The following is a 17,264-nucleotide window of genomic DNA, read 5'->3' as shown; positions in this document are numbered from 1 at the left end:
TTAGAGTAGTTGTAGTCATTATCCAACCTTCATTTTAACTAGTATTAACATCACTCAGATGTGACAATGAAACAAGCTAAATAGACATGGGACCAATGTGAGAAAGAGGAGGAAAGGCAGCAGGAGGGAATATTCATTCATTCATTTAATTTTATCCTGCTCTTCCTCTGTGGAGCTCAGAGCGGTGTACATGTCATCCCATGGCCCACTCCTGATCTCTTTATCATAGTTTTGAATCAGCTAGTGTTACATCTGTGTGCCTACACGACCATATAAGGCACATGCTTCAATCTTTATTGGAACCAGGTACCATTGATTTAAAAAAAATGAGGGGGGGAAATCAAACTACACATGTTTAGGAATACAACTAGACAGCCTGATTCTAAGGCGCTCCTTTAGCTTAATAAATACAGACATAATTTTGCATTGCAGAACGTAGAGGATATTGTATACTGGGCAAAAAGGCAGAGCTTGTAGCTGGCCTCCAAAAATGTAAAAACTCTGAAATTCCTTTGACAAACAGGAGTTAATTTAAACTGAATAAAGGATTCAAATTGTTACTACTATGGCAAATATTGTGTAGATTTCTGGAATCATTGTAATGTCTTTTTAATATAACATTTTACAAAACCTTTTGTTTCTTCAAGGGAAGATATCTGCAGAGCTAGAGAAAAATGTGATACGTTAGGTATGTTAAAGTTAAAAGACAACTATGATTAATTTTGCACATTTTCTATAGTATTAAAGTGCACATCTTAAAATGTAAATACACTATGTGGATTTATCATGTTTTATAAAAATCTGAAGAGTAATTTTATAATTGAAAACTATGGTTACGTTGTGATAAATATAAAGCACGATTGTAGGCTTGTATTAGTTTGTGGTGCAGACACTACTACTATATAATATCTTTAACTTTATATAACAAATTCAATTTTCTAGGTTTAGCTGAATTGGGTACAATGTGTGACCCACTGCGCAGCTGTTCTATCAGTGAGGAAAATGGATTAAGTGCTGCATTTACAATAGCACATGAACTTGGACATGTGTAAGTATGCCTTTTCTACTACGTAAATCTTTTAACTTGTTGAACATAAGGTGCCACTGTAGCTTTTGCTGTGAAATAGGGATGTGCATGAACTCAGGTTCATGCACAGGTTTGGCTCTGGACTGGTTTGGATGAGGTCTGAACCCGTTTGGTGCTACAGGGAGAGGAGCAGTGAGTGGGATCTTCAAAACAAACAAACCAGAGCAGGTCCTTACTTGCTGTCTGCTGCCTCATGAAGCTTCCTCCTACTGCAGTGGCGCTTGTCCCAAGTACCTGCATGTAGCACATGTCATCCACGTATGTCACATGTCATCCATGCATGCTCGGATATCATTTGTGTGGTCAGCATGGTGTTGCTGACCATGCAAATGGTGCCCACCTATGTGTGTGCTGGCGCCATGTGGTGGTGTTTGGGACAAATGCCACCGCAACAGGAAGCTGCATGAGGCAGCAGAGAGTAGGTAAGGATCTGCTTTCCCTTTAAAAAAAGACCCTGCTCACCGCTACCCTCCTTGCAGCACCAAACCTGTTTCACATCATATCCCTACTGTGAAAGCCTTGCATCCTGATCAATAGCTTCAGCCGGCCATGAGACTGGGCTGCTTTTTCTTAAAACAAATAGTGAATCAGAAGTATAAGGGATGATTGGAATGAAAGCATGTGTTTGCAATTCAATATTTCCATTATAATACTTAATATTTACATAGCCCTGTTCAAAGTGCTTTACAGTATCTTAGTCTAATCCTTACAACAGCCCTGAAAGGTAGATCAGTGCATTAGTCCCATATTACGTGTGGTGCTGAGGCTGAGAGATTGCAACCTGCCTAATGCCATCTAATGAGTTCATGTCAGGGATAAGATTTGAACCAGGAAATTCCTGATTTGTGGTAGTCTTTTAGACACCCTGTTACATCATGTTGGTATATTTGGGATTCCCCCTCCCCTTGGCCTCGTGCGGAGGGGAGGGAGTTTGTCCCAGCCCGGCTCCGCACGAGGCCCAAGAAGCGGCCTGATTGGCCGGTTTGGTTCAAGGGGGCATGGTTTCGGCCGCAATCGGCCAATCCATGCCTCATCCCTGCAGTCTGGCCTGCGCCATCCCCTCCCTCCCTTCCCTGATGCAGAGCGGGTCTAGTGACTGGTTGCCCTAGGGGGCTGAGTAGGAATTTTTTGCTCTCAACGCATTGGCCTACTGTTGGGTTTTTTTCTGCCTACTCCGTTCTGTACTCAGCTGCTAGTTAGATTTAGGTAGGTCACAACGGCAGTAACAGTGCGGGCCGAGGGGTAAGTTGAGGTATAGAATATCGGTGAGCACCCTTGGATATTTAAAGGTTGAGTGGTTAATCACTCCTTTGTGGCCTTTGGGAGAATTGATTGCCATGAAACCTGCTTCAGGACTTCACCAACCTTTGGGCTGCGCGGTCCGGGGTGTGTGAAGACCTTGAAGTATCCAGATCCCCTCTTTTAAAGGGGGTGGTTGGCTTTGAAGGAATTAGGCGGGATGTACCTGCCTGTTTCCTGAGCCAGGGTGTGTCACCCAATAAGGCAATGGGTAGGACGTTGGCATCTTAGCCCATGCCTAGGGGCCCGCACTGTTCTCTGATGGTGATTAATCACCTGGTTTTCCAGTCTGCCACGCCTGTTGTTTTGTTAATAAAGTTGTGGCCCTTTTCATCCATAAAATGTCTCCGTGTCTTCTTGGGCTGGGGTCTGGGGACAACTGACATATTTTTGAAGTACGTTTAAGTAGGAAGCCTACTAGAATTTCTGAGAACTGGAACTCACTAAGATCTTTTCACTTAAAAAAAAATTAAAAGTTTGCATTGAACTCTCACTCTGTAATATATTTATTTGTTGTAGGAATGGTATTGTAGGAAATGTGCTTTTTAAATACGGAGGCCAATATACATACTAATGCAGTGCATGCACAGCCAAAAACATGCATGTTTCAGTTGTGTGCCCACTTCAGAAGTGCATATGATAATGGGGAGTGATTTCTACCAATTTCCCCTTTCCCTGGATATGCTCTGTGCAATCTGAAATTATGGCCCTGACGGTTGTGCATCCTTCAGATACATAACTGCAGATTGCACAGAGTGCTTCCAGGGCAAGAGGAGACTGGCAAAAATTGTGCTCCTGAGCTTCAGAATTGGACATGAAGCTGCTATACATGCTTTGTGTTTTTTAACTGAGCGTGTAGCTTTAATATGGATGTTGGCTTCTGAATCTAGAAAAATTGACCAGATGCAGATTCTATTGATTTCAGGAATAATAATTGTTGCATGTTAAAGGCAATAAAAATCCCAAGTTGTTGTTGTTGTAATTAATGAGTTGCTATGTATTATTGAATACAATAATGCATTATTGTAATTAATGTGGTGCTATATCAATTTAATGTTCACTAGTGTAAACATGTAAAAGGTACCTTTCTGGATTTGACTTGAGTATTTTTTTCTATGTTTTAGTTTTAATGTACCCCATGACGACAGTTTTAAATGTAAAGAAGTTGGAATTAAACACCAGTATCATGTTATGGCCCCGACTTTAAACTACCATTCAAGCCCATGGACCTGGTCAAAATGTAGTCAGAAATATATTACTGAATTTCTTGAGTAAGTATTATTCCAGTTAAGGTGCTTTATACGTATAACACATCGATACAGCAACTTATGAGGAGTTGTCTGATTTCATTCAATACACACATGCGCGACCTTTTGGATTATTTTCAAAATAAACTCTTGGAGAGGAGGAATTAAGTTTTAGATTGCCTAATAGCATATTTCCTTATAAATGGCAAACCAATGGGTTGGATCAAAGGGTTTTCTTCCTTCCTTCAGTGGAAGGAACTTCCCTTGGAGAAAGAAGTCTTCTCCTGGAGGAAGGAGTCCTTCTGTTAGAAGAAGTGAACCTTTATTTCAACCCAATTATATTTTAAAATATCACAATATTCTATTTGAATATGCACATATTCAGATAAGAGATTTGTTCTCATATTTTTTTCCATAAATTACTTTCCTGATAGCTCTGCATTATATCAAATTGTATTGGATCACACCACCTTGCCCTCCCCTCCCCCCAGTTTGTTCTTGAAGTGGGATAAATTCAAAAGCAATGTCCTTTGTAAGAATTGTATTAAAATACGTGTTTAAATCTGTTATAGTACTGGTTATGGAGAATGCCTTCTAGACAAACCAACAGGAAGAATCTATGACCTTCAGTTACAGTTGCCTGGTTCCCTGTATGATGTCAACAAGCAATGTGAACTTATGTTTGGTCCTGGGTCACAAGTATGTCCTTACATGGTAGGTTATTTAATACAAAATACCATCATTAGCATTTTGAAAACAATTTGACAGATGTTTAGCCATTCAAAATTGTGCTAAAATTATCAGGAAATCTTCCAAAAGTTTTGAATAGGTAGATGTTGTTCCTTTTCCCTGCCCTTTCTTTTGGACTTTCCTGTGGATTTCCTTTTTACATTGACTTTCTTATAATAAAACAGCGCTTGTTCTTTTGTGGTGTGCCACAGGATTGCTCTTAGCTTTTCTTATTGCTTTTGTTTTTCGATTCTGTAATGAATGACCCCAGTCAACCTACAAGCTACAAATAAGTTTTAATGAAATTTTACTGATTAATATGAAGGAAGTCCACTATTGACCTTTCCTCAAAGATTCAGTGGTAAAGACCCCCAGTAAGTCATATCTAATTGCAACTGATAAATTAGTGATTTTCCATTTAACTTTACCATAGTCATAGTTTGAGATAAGAAGTCCCAAATATTTAATATGTTCATTCTCCCAGCCAAATGGTCAGTCTTTTGATTGAAGATTTAACATCTTAGAACCGATCTTGCCTGTATTTTGTCCCAATTAATTCTGTAACCTGACCAGGATGCAAATTGGTCAGTTAATGATATAAGATGAGGCATAGTAGTTTCTGGATATGATAAGAATAACATGCATCATCTGCATATAACATTAACTTTTAATTCCTCTTTGCCCAGCTTAATACCCCATCTTGTAGAATACTGTTTTATAGCAGAAGCCTAGTGGTTCCAAATTAAACAGCAAAGGAGACAAAGGACAACTTGTCTGGTACCACAGTAAAGTTAGAATGGATTTGACAATATACCATCCAGTAAAATCCTCCTTTGCCCTGTCTGCCAGCTTGTCCTGCCTGGTTCTCATCTCCGGGGCATTTTTCACACAGGGCTTTTAAAGCCCTTTAGCTCATATCTCCTCTGGAATGGAGGGTGTACATTCACATATCAGGCAGATTTACCCCGAAGCCTCTGTGAGCTATTGGGGAGCATTCCAGACACAATTTTGTGTCTTTTTTGGGACAATTTTGAGTTCACAGTAAAGCCTGCTGTGTGAAGAACTCCCTGGGTGACACATGACCCTGCCCTTCCCTGTCTACCTCTTACCTTGTTACTGTAGGGGAAGAATGGCAGTTCAGTCCCCAAATAGCAAAGCAAAACCAGTTTGGTGAGAAAACAGCAAAGTAAGAGAATGTTCTTTGGTATTGAAGAACTACAAGGATTTATTTAAAGAAAGTTTTACAAACAAATGTGAATAAGTCTGCCACTTAATTTCAGTTGTAGTTCATGGCTGAAGAGAGAGACCAAAAAACACAGCCATCTCTGGAGAAACATAATCAAGAATAACACTGGAAGAACAAAGAGGGGAGGAGTCCAGCACTTTTATCCATGACCCTAAAACCACTCAATGGTCACTATGAGGCATTGCAGCTCCAACAGTTACACCACTGTAGCACCTCCCATTTTAAAAAGCAAGGGAATTCAATTAAAGCCATAAACACCTGGGCTATACCTATTATCAGATACAGTGCAGGAATAATAGACTGGACCCAGGCAAAGCTAGAGACGCTAGATCGTAAGACCAGGAAAATAATGACCATCAATCATGCTCTGCACCCCCGCAGTGATGTAGATAGGCTATACCTCCCTTGCAGCTCAGGTGGAAGAGGAATGCTGCAAGTCCATCAAACAGTAGAGCAGGAGAAAAGAGGCCTTGAAGAATATATAAAGGACAGTGAAGAAGATGCACTTAAAATGGTCAATAATGCGAAACTATTCAACACCAATGAAAGAAAGCAGGCCTACAAGAAAGAACAAGTCAAGAACCGAGCAGAAAAATGGAAAAACAAGCCACTGCGTGGACAATATTTGCACAATATAAGTGGAAAATCAGACATCACCAAGACCTGGCAATGGTTTAAGAATGGCAACTTGAAGAAAGAAACAGAGGGTTTAATACTGGCTGCATAAAATTGAAAAAGTGGTAGAAAATGAAGATGCAAAAATATTATGGGACATATGACTACAAACAGACAAACATCTGCCACACAATACACCAGATATAACCATAGTTGAGAAGAAAGAAAAACGAGTCAAAATAATCGACATAGCAATACCAGGGGATAGCAGAATAGAAGAAAGAGAAATAGAGAAAATCACAAGATACAAAGATCTACAAATTGAAATTGAAAGGCTGTGGCAGAAGAAGACCAAAAATAATCCCAGTGGTAATTGGCGCCCTGGGTGCAGTTCCAAAAGACCTTGAAGAGCACCTCAACACCATAGGGGCCACAGAAATCACCATCAGCCAATTACAAAAAGCAACTTTACTGGGAACAGCCTATATTCTGCGATGATATCTATAATAACAATAAGAACAATATTGATAATAAAATTTAGCCATCCCAGGTCCAGACTCGATGTCTGGATAAAACAAACCAGTCAATAACACCTGTCTGACTGTGTAAACAAGAAATAATAATAATATGTGCCACATCAGAACAAAGAAAGTGAAAAATACTGTTTTATCATTGTCCAGTGATTGGGTTAAAACATGCCATTACTTTATTTAACCAAGATGGGAAATATAGCGGCACAGTGGAAGCACAGTAATTTATGTACTTGGAGCATTACTTGCTTCAGTTCTAGCTATCAGTCAGCCAGATTTCTCTTTTGGGAGGGAGGAAAAGCTTTAATCAGCCAGCCCTTTCAGAGGCTCCTTTCACAGGACAAGAAGAACCGAAGTTATCTACTCCTCCCTCCCTTCTCTGCCCACTCACTCCATTCCCCTTCCCTTTTTCTCTTGATGAACATTCCGACTGAACTAAGCATGTCAGAATGTGATGTTATGGGACTATCTTTTTTCTTAATTTGTAGAATATTTTCTTCGACAAACCCATGAAAGGCCTTTGTATGAAAGAAAGAAATTTTTCTTGAAGCAATTGAGTCAGTCTACCTATTTGGATGCAAAAAAGATATGGTGGGGTGGGGGAAGGCCAAACTGTGAACTTGAGGTTTCAAATCTGCTTTTCAACATTTATTCCTCATAATGTCGCATGAATTCAATTAAAAAATGGACATTTGTTCAGCAGACAATTCTGAGTCAAAAATGCCTCTATCTGAATACTGCAAAGGGAAAGCTTTGAGAAGCCATAGAAGGTTGAGGGAGGGGTTTAGGTGTAATAGCATGATACCATGCTGTTTTACCTCTCCACCCATAATACACAGGCACTCACCTGTGTAAGAAAGAATTTGTATCCAGCTCATAAAGCTGCTTGGATTTCCAGATTTCTCCATAGCAATTGTTAAGAACTCCCAATGAACTCTACTAGATTTTTTCTCTGCATCTAAAGAAAGCACAAGAATCGGTTTATCATATTGCTCATTGGCTGCCAGTGGGGCTATTCTCACGACTAGCAAAAATTGGGCTAGGAGAGCCTAGCCCGATTTTTACTGGTCGTGTAAGCCACTGGGCTTGCAGGCGAGCCCGGTGGTTTACAAGCAGGTAACCCGCTTAATTGCCCCTGCCCTTAGCCAAATTTAGCAGAGCGAGCGCTCCGCTAAACTTGTCTTTGTGCTTGTGTGTTGCTGCAGTGCAGCTCCGTGCTGCACAAACTCACGAGTAGACCCCTGACCGGGAGGCTAAAAAGCAACCTCTTGGCTCGGGGGTCTCTCCAGTATGCCCTGCGCACTTGCGCAGGGCGTGCTGGAGCTTCTGCGGACCATGTGGCCCGTGATCCTCCCAGCCCCTGCCCGCTCCATGACGGAGCCGGCAGTTGTGTGGGCAGCCGGTTCAGCCGCCCGGAGCAGACTGCCCGCTCATGTGCGGGGAGAGTGGGCTAAGCCCGCTCTCCTCGCTAACCCACTCCAGGCTCTTCTCACTGATCATGAGAAGAGCCTTAGTATATTAATCATTGAATATTATCAAACTCTTGTCTTCCACACACAAAGCCTACTTGTGATTCATGTAAAATATATGAGATACTCTTGCTGTTGATGTGCAAGAGTAGCTCAAGAGTTTTAGTATCAACATTCAGTAAGGATATTTGTACAATCATTAGTACATAATTGTAAATCCTGACCTGACTGGTATCAAGGAAAGCACAGCCTCCAACATAGTGCAAGGCATTTTTCCCCCCTATAAATGTCTCATGTGCTACTTCTGATAATAATGCCAAGATATTTTCAGATAAATCCTTATACCACACATCTACTGTGGACTGTAGTTGAGTGGACCAAGTACCTGCAAACATGGCTATCTGGAAATTTCTTGAGCATATAATACTTTGTACTCATGGAAATACGGGAGATCCTCTTTATTCGCGGGGGTTCCATTTCTGCCAATTAGCGTGGATATACAAACCTCGAATAAAAAAACCTTACCTATGGAAATCCAGGGGTTAGGTTCCTTACTATTTAAAAAAAAATGTCAAAAAAGCAGGAAGGATGCAGAATAGCATAGTGTTCTCCATGTCTCCATGAATGCCCCCAAATCCTCTTATTTTTGTTTAAAACTTGTTTTTATGACGTCATGTCATTTATGGCCAACTGTAGATAGGCACAAATTGCCAACATTTTCTGCCATGGAAAAAGAAACTGGGTCTCTAAGACCTATCCGCAGATACATGAAACCGCAATCTGTGAAACTCTGAATAATGAGGGTCTCCTGTATATCCAAGTAGAAAATGCACAAGAAATATGACATGGGTGAAGGATGTATGCATACTTTAATCATGGCTTTTCTCTTTTAAAACAAACTTCAAATGACCTCTTCAATGTGTAAAAGATAATTATTTGCCGATTTTTCGACAGAACATGTGAGCTGAAACAAAACGGAGCTTCCTTGATTTTATGTCTTATTAAATTCCCTTAAACAGCCAATATTGATACTATTGTTTTGGTCACTTTTCCATTGTGTTTTTCTTTCATATATATCACCCATGGTTTTGTTTGACTTTTATTATGCTGCACATCAGCCAGATGTTCTTTATATTTTTTCATTAAAGATCTTCCTGTTTCTCCAATATAGAAAGCTGCATATTCCACACATTCAATTTTATACACTATCTCCTTCACCTTACACCAGCCCTCATTCTCCTCACAGGTAGAAAAGTTCTTCCCCTCACATCTATTATCATACAACCGGAATTTAGCTAAATGTTCTTTTAAAGTTTTAGGTGCTATGCAAACCACATTAGCCTTAACTCCATGTCTACTCAAAGTTTTCTGTACCTGCTATCTGTTTCAAAAGTTATTTTTAATGCCAGCCATCCTTTCACAAACTTTACACCCCTACTCTTACATAGTAGACATTTATAACCATTAATTTGAATAAACTCTAGATGACACACCTATAGCCCTTTGTATTACATTCTTTACTATCTGCTCCTTTACAAGTCTAGGATGCGCTGAATTACTGCTCATTATAATCTTCTTTTTCATGGGCTTATTATGCCACCTAGTTTCCCCATAGCTCCCCACAAATTCACCTAATGAACAGGGATGATTATCATTTTTAGATACTGAAATCCAAATTTGTGAGGAGTTTGTTTTAGCTTGCTTGTTTTTGTGCAAAAATCTGTAAGTTATTTTATTATCTTTCATGCATCAAAGAGGCCATTTGAAATTTCTCTTTGGAGCACTGCAATGCATATTTCATCGCCGGTATATCGTCTTTTAAAACATAACTTGTGACTGGTGCCATCGTTTGTTTATGGCTTTTGAGAGTATTTGAAGGAGAAAGTAACATTTGACAAATGTACAAACCTTTTATGCTTGAAAATATTTGTGTCTGTACCCAAGTACAAAATACCTTGTAAGACCTGATCCTTATTTTGTTTTATTTCTGAGGCCACAATTTTTGTTAAAAACTGACAAGTGGGCTTATAGTTTTCAGAGAATGCTTCATTATACTGCATATGTTGACTGAGGAGAAATCCGCTACAAACCTAACAAAGAAATTCCTGTTTATTATGCAGAAACAATGCAAACGTTTATGGTGTACAAGTGCAGAAGGTATTCATAAGGGTTGCCGTACACAGCACATGCCACTGGCTGATGGAACAGAATGTGGTCATGGAATGGTAAGCTGTTTCTATCACATTTTTTTCCATAACTAAAAACTGGGAAGAAGAGAAGGCAAGGAAGACCATTATGTTCTAGTTGAAAGCATCTTCATTCACACACCTTTCTTTGTAATTCTCTGTCGGTGTAGGAGGTCACCCAGAGTGGGTTACGCTCCTTACTTGCTCAAGAAGGCAGGACAAACAAATCTGAAGAACCTTAATATAGCCTTCCAGTGGGCAGTCCGTCTCAGTTTTTTGTCCTAACTCTGCTCCGGTGCGACATCGTTGCTTCGCTCCGTTGTTTTTGGCCTGCAAACTCTTGGTTTGTCTTTTCCTTGTTTGTCAGCACAGTCTTCTGCTGCCTTTATCCCAGTGGTTACACTTTTTTTTTAAGGGAAAAGATTTCCATTCCCCCTTCTCCCTGCCCCTCCCCCTCCTTTAGTCTCCATTCCCCTCTTTTCTGTGTCTCCCGCTGCCCGCCTAAGTGTTGGAGAAGAAAAAGCAGAAGATGACCAGCATGCTCACTCTGCACAGCAAGCAAGCCCAGCACCAGTTGTTCCCCGCCAAGGACTCGGGACCCACAAACAGCCCAAATGACTTTCGAAAGGCTAGGAGGGAGCTAGCTGGAGCCACTGAGAAACTGCCGAAAAAATGGGAGACAAGGGGGACTCCAGCCACTTGATCTCCCCCAGCCACAGCTTCCCCAAAAGGAAAAAATGTGCCCACTCCCAACACGGGTGCAAACAGAGCACATTGGAAGCCAGTGAAGGAACACCCTCACAAAAGTGAAACCAGGTGATTTTGGCGGCACACTCTCCCTCTCCTCCACTGCTTTTGCCAGCCCAGAAGCAGTCAGGGGTGCCTCCTGTGTCCCCCATATGCAGACTCATGCTCAAGTGGGCTGGACACCTAGAGCGGAGAGGGCAAGTGATTTGGAGGCATGTGCAGAGGAGGATTCATCCCGGCTTGCAGTCTCCCTGGAGGGCAGCACCAAGAGAGACATTGGGGCTGTGGAACAGAAGGTTGTTGCTGAGGATCTGCCAGCTATACCGGTGAACTTGCTCCTTGTCGTGGGAGGGGGGAGGGACTGCACCAATCTCAGGTGCCTCTATACAAAATCCACTAGAGGGTGCACAGAACAGAGCCTCCCAGGGGCCATCCAATCTGTGTCTTGACTAGAAAAGCTGGATGCAGGATGCCATCTAGCAGACTATTGTGGCCACTTTATCTTCCCAAAAAGGATTGGTGGGGCACAGGAGAAGGAGGCTGAGTCTGTTAAAAAACATAAAAGCTCAATGAGCCAGAAATGTAAGCAGAAAAGTAGAGAACCCAGGTCCTCGGAGGACTCAGGCGAGGATTCCCCGGACCTTTCCCACTCCATTAGGTACAAGTCTCTCATGGCTGACACTGTGTCTATTCAGGATTCCTCTTCAGTTGAAGAGGGGGAAATATCAGATGATAATGCAAAAAATCCATATATTCAATGCTTGTTTTTAATGGAGGACTTTCAGTTGCTCATTAACTAGTCCACTGCAGCCTTGGGCTTGAAATCTAATAATGTAGAACAGAAACCTATGGTCTCCAGGGGTTCTGTAGTTCTCCCCAAAGTTCAGACACCTAAGACCAAGTCTATCATGCCCAAAGGATTCACTGATACTATAAACGGATAATGGAATGCGCCCTCTACATCCAAGCACGCTTCCTCTTTGGCTAACAAGTCATTCATTCATTCATTTATTCATTCATTCATTCATTCATTCAATTTATATACTACCCTTCTAAAATGGCTCAGGGCAGTTTACAACAGAATAAAAACAATTAAAACCAGTTAACAATTAAAATCAAAACTATAAAAACAGAATAAAAGCAATTAAACATTCAAACAATTAAAAACCCTGGAAAACCAGGGCAAACATTTAAAACAATTTACAACAGTTTAAAAACCCTGGAAGGTCAGGCAAAATAGATTTTAAGTGCTCTCCTGAAAGACAGTAATGAACTCAAATTATGGATTTTTGCCGGGAATGCATCCCATAGCCCAGGAGCAGCTACAGAGAAGGCCTGCCTCAGAGTCGCCACCAGACGAACCAGTGGTAACTGGAGACGGACCTCCTCAGATGACCTTAGCATGCGGTGGGGTCATGCAGAAGAAGGCGCTAAGATAACTCGGACCTAAGCCATACAGGGCTTTAAAGGTCATAACCAGCATTTTGTATTTTGCCCAGAAACATATTGGCAGCTGGTATGATATGATTTTGAGGATGAGACTCTAGAATTTCCTAAAGTCCCCCTTACAGATGCACACTTCATGGTCCTCCTCAGTGGGTCTTGAGTGGTGGTCTCAAAGGATGGGGACTCCACCCTCAAGGACCTGGCTGACAAAAAGGTGGAGGTGGCTATTAGGAGAGCTCACAAATCCACTTCTATGGCTATTAGGGCTGACACCATGGCCTCCCTGGTTTCCAGGGTGTCCTTGCTTTGGATTGATGAGTTATTAAATGATCCACCTACTTATCCTGTTAAAATGAAACACAAGCTCCTGCAGAAGGCTGCCACCTTCATGGTGGACACAACTCTGGACAGTGTCAGATTCTCAGCCAGGTCTGCGTGAGCTAGCATATCAGCTAGACACAATATATAGCTAAAATACTGGAAAGTAGATAACACTTCCAAGTCTAACCTCGAAGCTGTACCTTATGTGGGTGGGGGGCTGTTTGAGGATGAAGCTCTAAAGGAGACAGAAGAGCAACACAAGGCCTTGCCTTTATCCCAGAGCGGGAGGACAAGGCCTGTAACAGCAGGTTCCTTCTGCCTTATCAAACAAACACTGTGTTAAAACAGGACAGATGTGTCAAGCTTCCAGTTTTTCTGTGCAAGCCCTGGTCTGGTGGACAGTTCCAGAAAACCTGACCAGGGGAAAGGCCTTCCTGAAACCGGCAAGGATTCTCATCACCATGGATGAGAGTCTTTCAGGCTGGGGAGCACACTGCCTCAACCACAACATGCAGGGCTGGTGGTCGGAGGAGGAGGGCTGTCACAGTATCAACTGGCTAGAGCTGTGGGTGTTCCACTTTGCGCTGCTAAAATTCAGCCCATTTCTTCAGGGAAAGGATGTTCTGGTGGGCACAGAAAACATGTCTAGGAAGGCGCACACCTACTACCAGGGTGGCACCAGGTCTTGCTCACTTCAGGCATTGGTGGTGGAGCTCCTTTCCTGGCCAGAGTCACATCTGGAACCCATTTGGGCTCATCATGTGAGTGGAGTGTCAAATATTCAAGCGGACTGGCTGAGCCGGCAAGAAATCCAGCCGGCAGAGTGGAGTCTTCACCCACATGTGTTTCACTGGTTGACATCCCGGTCAGGACTTGCGGTGATAGACCTGTTTGCGTCACTGGAGAATGCAAAGTTACACAGACTTGACTCATGGTTTCCCGCAAGCCGGGCAGAGATGGTGGACTCTCTATTGTTCCCTTGGCCTCCGTTGCTGCTGTATGCATTTCCACTGGTTCCTCTGCTGTCACAATGTCTTCTCAAGCTTTATTCGTCAGGGCAACTCTTCTTCTGGTGGCACCATTTTGGCCAAGAAGACCTTGGTTTTCAGAAATTGGTCATGGCAGGGGAGGGTCCTGCCAGTTTACCAGTGAAGGCAGACCTGTGCTCTCAGGGCCTGATTCTGTATCCAAATCTGGCATGGCTTCAGCTGACCCCATGGAAGCTGAGAGGTGTTTGTTAAGGAAAAATCTGTTGTCTTCGAAGGTCATTGACACAATCCTGGCTTCTAGAAAGGCTTCCACCAATAGAATATATCAGACCATTTGGCGTAGTTGTTCTTTGGTGGATTTCCAGGCACTCGGTTTGGCTGGACCAGTGTAAGTTGTGACACCTGCTGGATTTTCTACAAGAAGTCCTGTCTATGGGACTTAAAGCTAACACCTTAAAGGACAGGCGACGTGCCTTCAATAAATGCTTTTTCCACATAAGGGTGGTTAATTCTCCTGACATTCATTGCTGCAATTTTTGAGAGGGGCCACTCAGACTGGTCTTCCACATACCCAACCTGGGACTTGCACATGGTTTTGAGGGTTCTACACTTGGCTCCTTTTGAGTCTCTGATATTTTTATTTAGTTAACATAAAATAAATATTTTACCAAATAAATTAGTGCTCACTGTGAAAGTTTCTTCTTGTTAGTGTAATGGAGGTCAGCCAGGCCCACCCAGATTTTGCTGGATCTTAGGTCTGGGAACGGGTTTCCCTGTCTTGTGTGTTCTCTTCTATATCTGCACTCCTTATGTATGTTCTGTATTTGGGCCAGTGTAATAGTTCTATTTACATGTCTTACCGGTTGCATCTTTCCGTACTGAACTAGAGCTGTGCTTATGAACTGAGAAGGACCGCCCACTGGAGGACTATATTAAGGTTCTTCAGATTTGTTTGTCCTGCCTCCTGGAGAAAGTAGGGGGCGTAACCCACACTGAGTGACCTCTGTCACACTGGCAAGAAGAAACCTTCACGGTGAGTACTAACGTTGCTTTTCCTACATTTTACAATAACTATAAATTGCCTAATGCTCTGTAAGATGGTTTGGGCACTTTAAAAGGACTCTTTCTTTAGAAAACCTCATCAATAAATATTTATAACAATGATATTACAGTTGTAAGAATAATCTGGCCATAGCAAATGTATACCTGTATCTGCTTTGATTGCAGGAGGGCACCTTGAATAAAAATTATGATGTAGGAGAAATGGCTGAGTTAAAAATTCAGGGTGTGTCCGTACTTCCCTCTGTGGAGAAGCCGTAGTTTATCCCCATGGTAGTACAATATGAGTACAAATTGTTACAATATGAGATTATAGGAGGATTGTATGAAAGGAAGGATGAGGGGCTCTTCTTTGATGCTGTGGCCCCAGGACCTCCTTATCTGACAAATGGGAGAAGGCCTCCATTCCAGCCATCTGGAATAGAATGGAATAGGCATGGAGCTGTTTTTGAATAGGCACAGGGCTATTTTGGCTGCTTTTCTCCAGTAGTCATTCTAAGCAATGATAGCCACTCTGGTGCACTTGCTTTCTTCTGCTAATGTGTGACAAATACAGGGACTAATTTCCACTGTTTGCTGCCATCCCTTTAGCAATAAGAAACTCGGCTGTCATGGCTATGAATCTGACCAGGGAGTCTGATCAGTTCCATCTTTTACCTGCTTTTTTTCTGGCTGCAGAGTGGAAGGATGCTTTTTCTAACAGCTAGAACAAATGGCAGTGTTGCTACTGTAGAGGGGCAATAGAGCAGCAGTACTGTAGAGAGGCAGTGGATCACTTACCTCACGGGCTATGAGGTGAGTGATCCACTGATCTCACTGACCTAGCCATTGGGAGCCACCTCTTTCTGCAGTCAAAACCAGGCTGCAGCCAAAACAAGACCATTTACTGTGAAAAGTGCATTTACACAGCTGCTTTTACAGTAGTCAACACATCATAAAATATTTTATTGTGGAATACAAATGAATAAATCCTCCAAAGAGGAACTTTAATTAATATGGTAAATTCTGTAGCAAATGATCATGCTATCCTTTTCTTTTTCATTCATGTTTTTTAGAACATGAAACCGTCATCAGTTTCTTGCTATATAAATAATAAAAGAACACTTTTTTTCTGTGAAACAAGTCAATGGTGGTTGAGAGGCATGCATAAGAAGAACATCTGGGAGAAGTCTGGTGCATCATTTTTCTACTGTGACTTCATCTTGTTTCTTCTATAGGAATTTGCACAACAATAAAAACTGATACATCTTTATTGAATAAGCTATTAAATTCCAGATGTGAACATGGGCTTATTCCAGTTCTATGGAAGTAATTGTCCTGTAGGTGCTATAAATTCAAACAATACAGAATCCTCTTTTCCAGCAACTACTAAACTATTCCTGTATTTATTTCACTAGAAAAAATGACTGACAAAACAACAGAGTGTTAGAATAATGTCCTAATGATGTGTCATTGCAAATGTGCAACCATGCTCTTGTGCAGGAGCACTAATTGCGCCAACATACTTGTGCAATGACATACCTATTGGATATAGTGGATGTGCTAGCCCACAACTATGTTGATTCAATTGGTGCTCTTGCACAATTGTGATAATGCATCGTTAGAATATTGTTCTAACATTGTGCTGTATGCCAGCCACTTTATTTTCTGTTATTGTGTTGTGCAAAAAAGCTGCTGCTGTTGCCCTTGTGAGTAAATTCTGTTTATTTTTAGATGCTGCTCTGTAGGTGTGTGTGTTTTGGAAAGGCTGGAGGTTTGTGGAAAAGAAGGAAACTCTATTTGGTGTCAGAAGGGGGGGAGATTTTTGCAAGGCTCAGTGGGTGACTTCCCCCCGCTTTTGGCTTAGGCACTAGGTGGACATGTAACTGGAGACAGAATTAGGAGGGTCCTTTGCGCCTCCCAAGTGATCTTGAAGTAATCTTGGACAAATGCGGCCAAAATGCCCAGATCCTAAAAGTAGTGTTCCTGTTCAAGATTTCAAGCAGCCTAGAACAGGAGTCTTGCAGTGCTCTTGAGGCTCACTGGGAACATCCCCCCCTCCATTTCCCACAGTGCTATATTAAAGGCTTGTGATTGGGGCTGGTTGCCAGCTCTGAACTTAAATGCTTTATTGCTGTTAGCATGTGGGTGAGAGTTTTCATGACACACATTCCCTCCAATCCATGTACTATATAAGTTGTCAGGGCCTATTCCCTCTCTTGTCCTCTTTTTCTTAGTGATACTTCCAACATTCCATGGCTCTACTGGCTTCTGCTTTAATTGCTAGACTTACACAATCTGTTCAGTTTATGGTT

The 17,264-nt window shown here is 41.9% G+C and overlaps 1 protein-coding gene across 4 annotated transcripts in view; it reads left to right on the top strand.

The window, feature by feature from the left end:
• The window catches only part of ADAMTS20 (ADAM metallopeptidase with thrombospondin type 1 motif 20), a 127,141-nt gene that overhangs the window by 43,926 nt on the left and 65,951 nt on the right, over positions 1–17,264 (top strand). For all 4 annotated transcript variants that reach the window (XR_008309106.1, XM_053258083.1, XM_053258082.1 and 1 more), the window contains exons 7-11: positions 648–688; positions 943–1,048; positions 3,511–3,657; positions 4,206–4,347; positions 10,343–10,447. Coding sequence is in view for 3 of the 4 variants with exons in the window: in XM_053258083.1 (XP_053114058.1) it covers positions 648–688; positions 943–1,048; positions 3,511–3,657; positions 4,206–4,347; positions 10,343–10,447 (541 nt within the window). In the remaining variant the exon portion in view is untranslated. The remainder of the gene's footprint in view (positions 1–647; positions 689–942; positions 1,049–3,510; positions 3,658–4,205; positions 4,348–10,342; positions 10,448–17,264) is intronic.

Source organism: Hemicordylus capensis, chromosome 5 (genome assembly GCF_027244095.1).
Source record: "Hemicordylus capensis ecotype Gifberg chromosome 5, rHemCap1.1.pri, whole genome shotgun sequence".
Lineage (NCBI taxonomy): Eukaryota > Metazoa > Chordata > Lepidosauria > Squamata > Cordylidae > Hemicordylus > Hemicordylus capensis.
The sequence above is the reverse complement of the archived record's forward strand: the minus strand, read 5'-3'. Positions and strand labels throughout refer to the sequence as shown.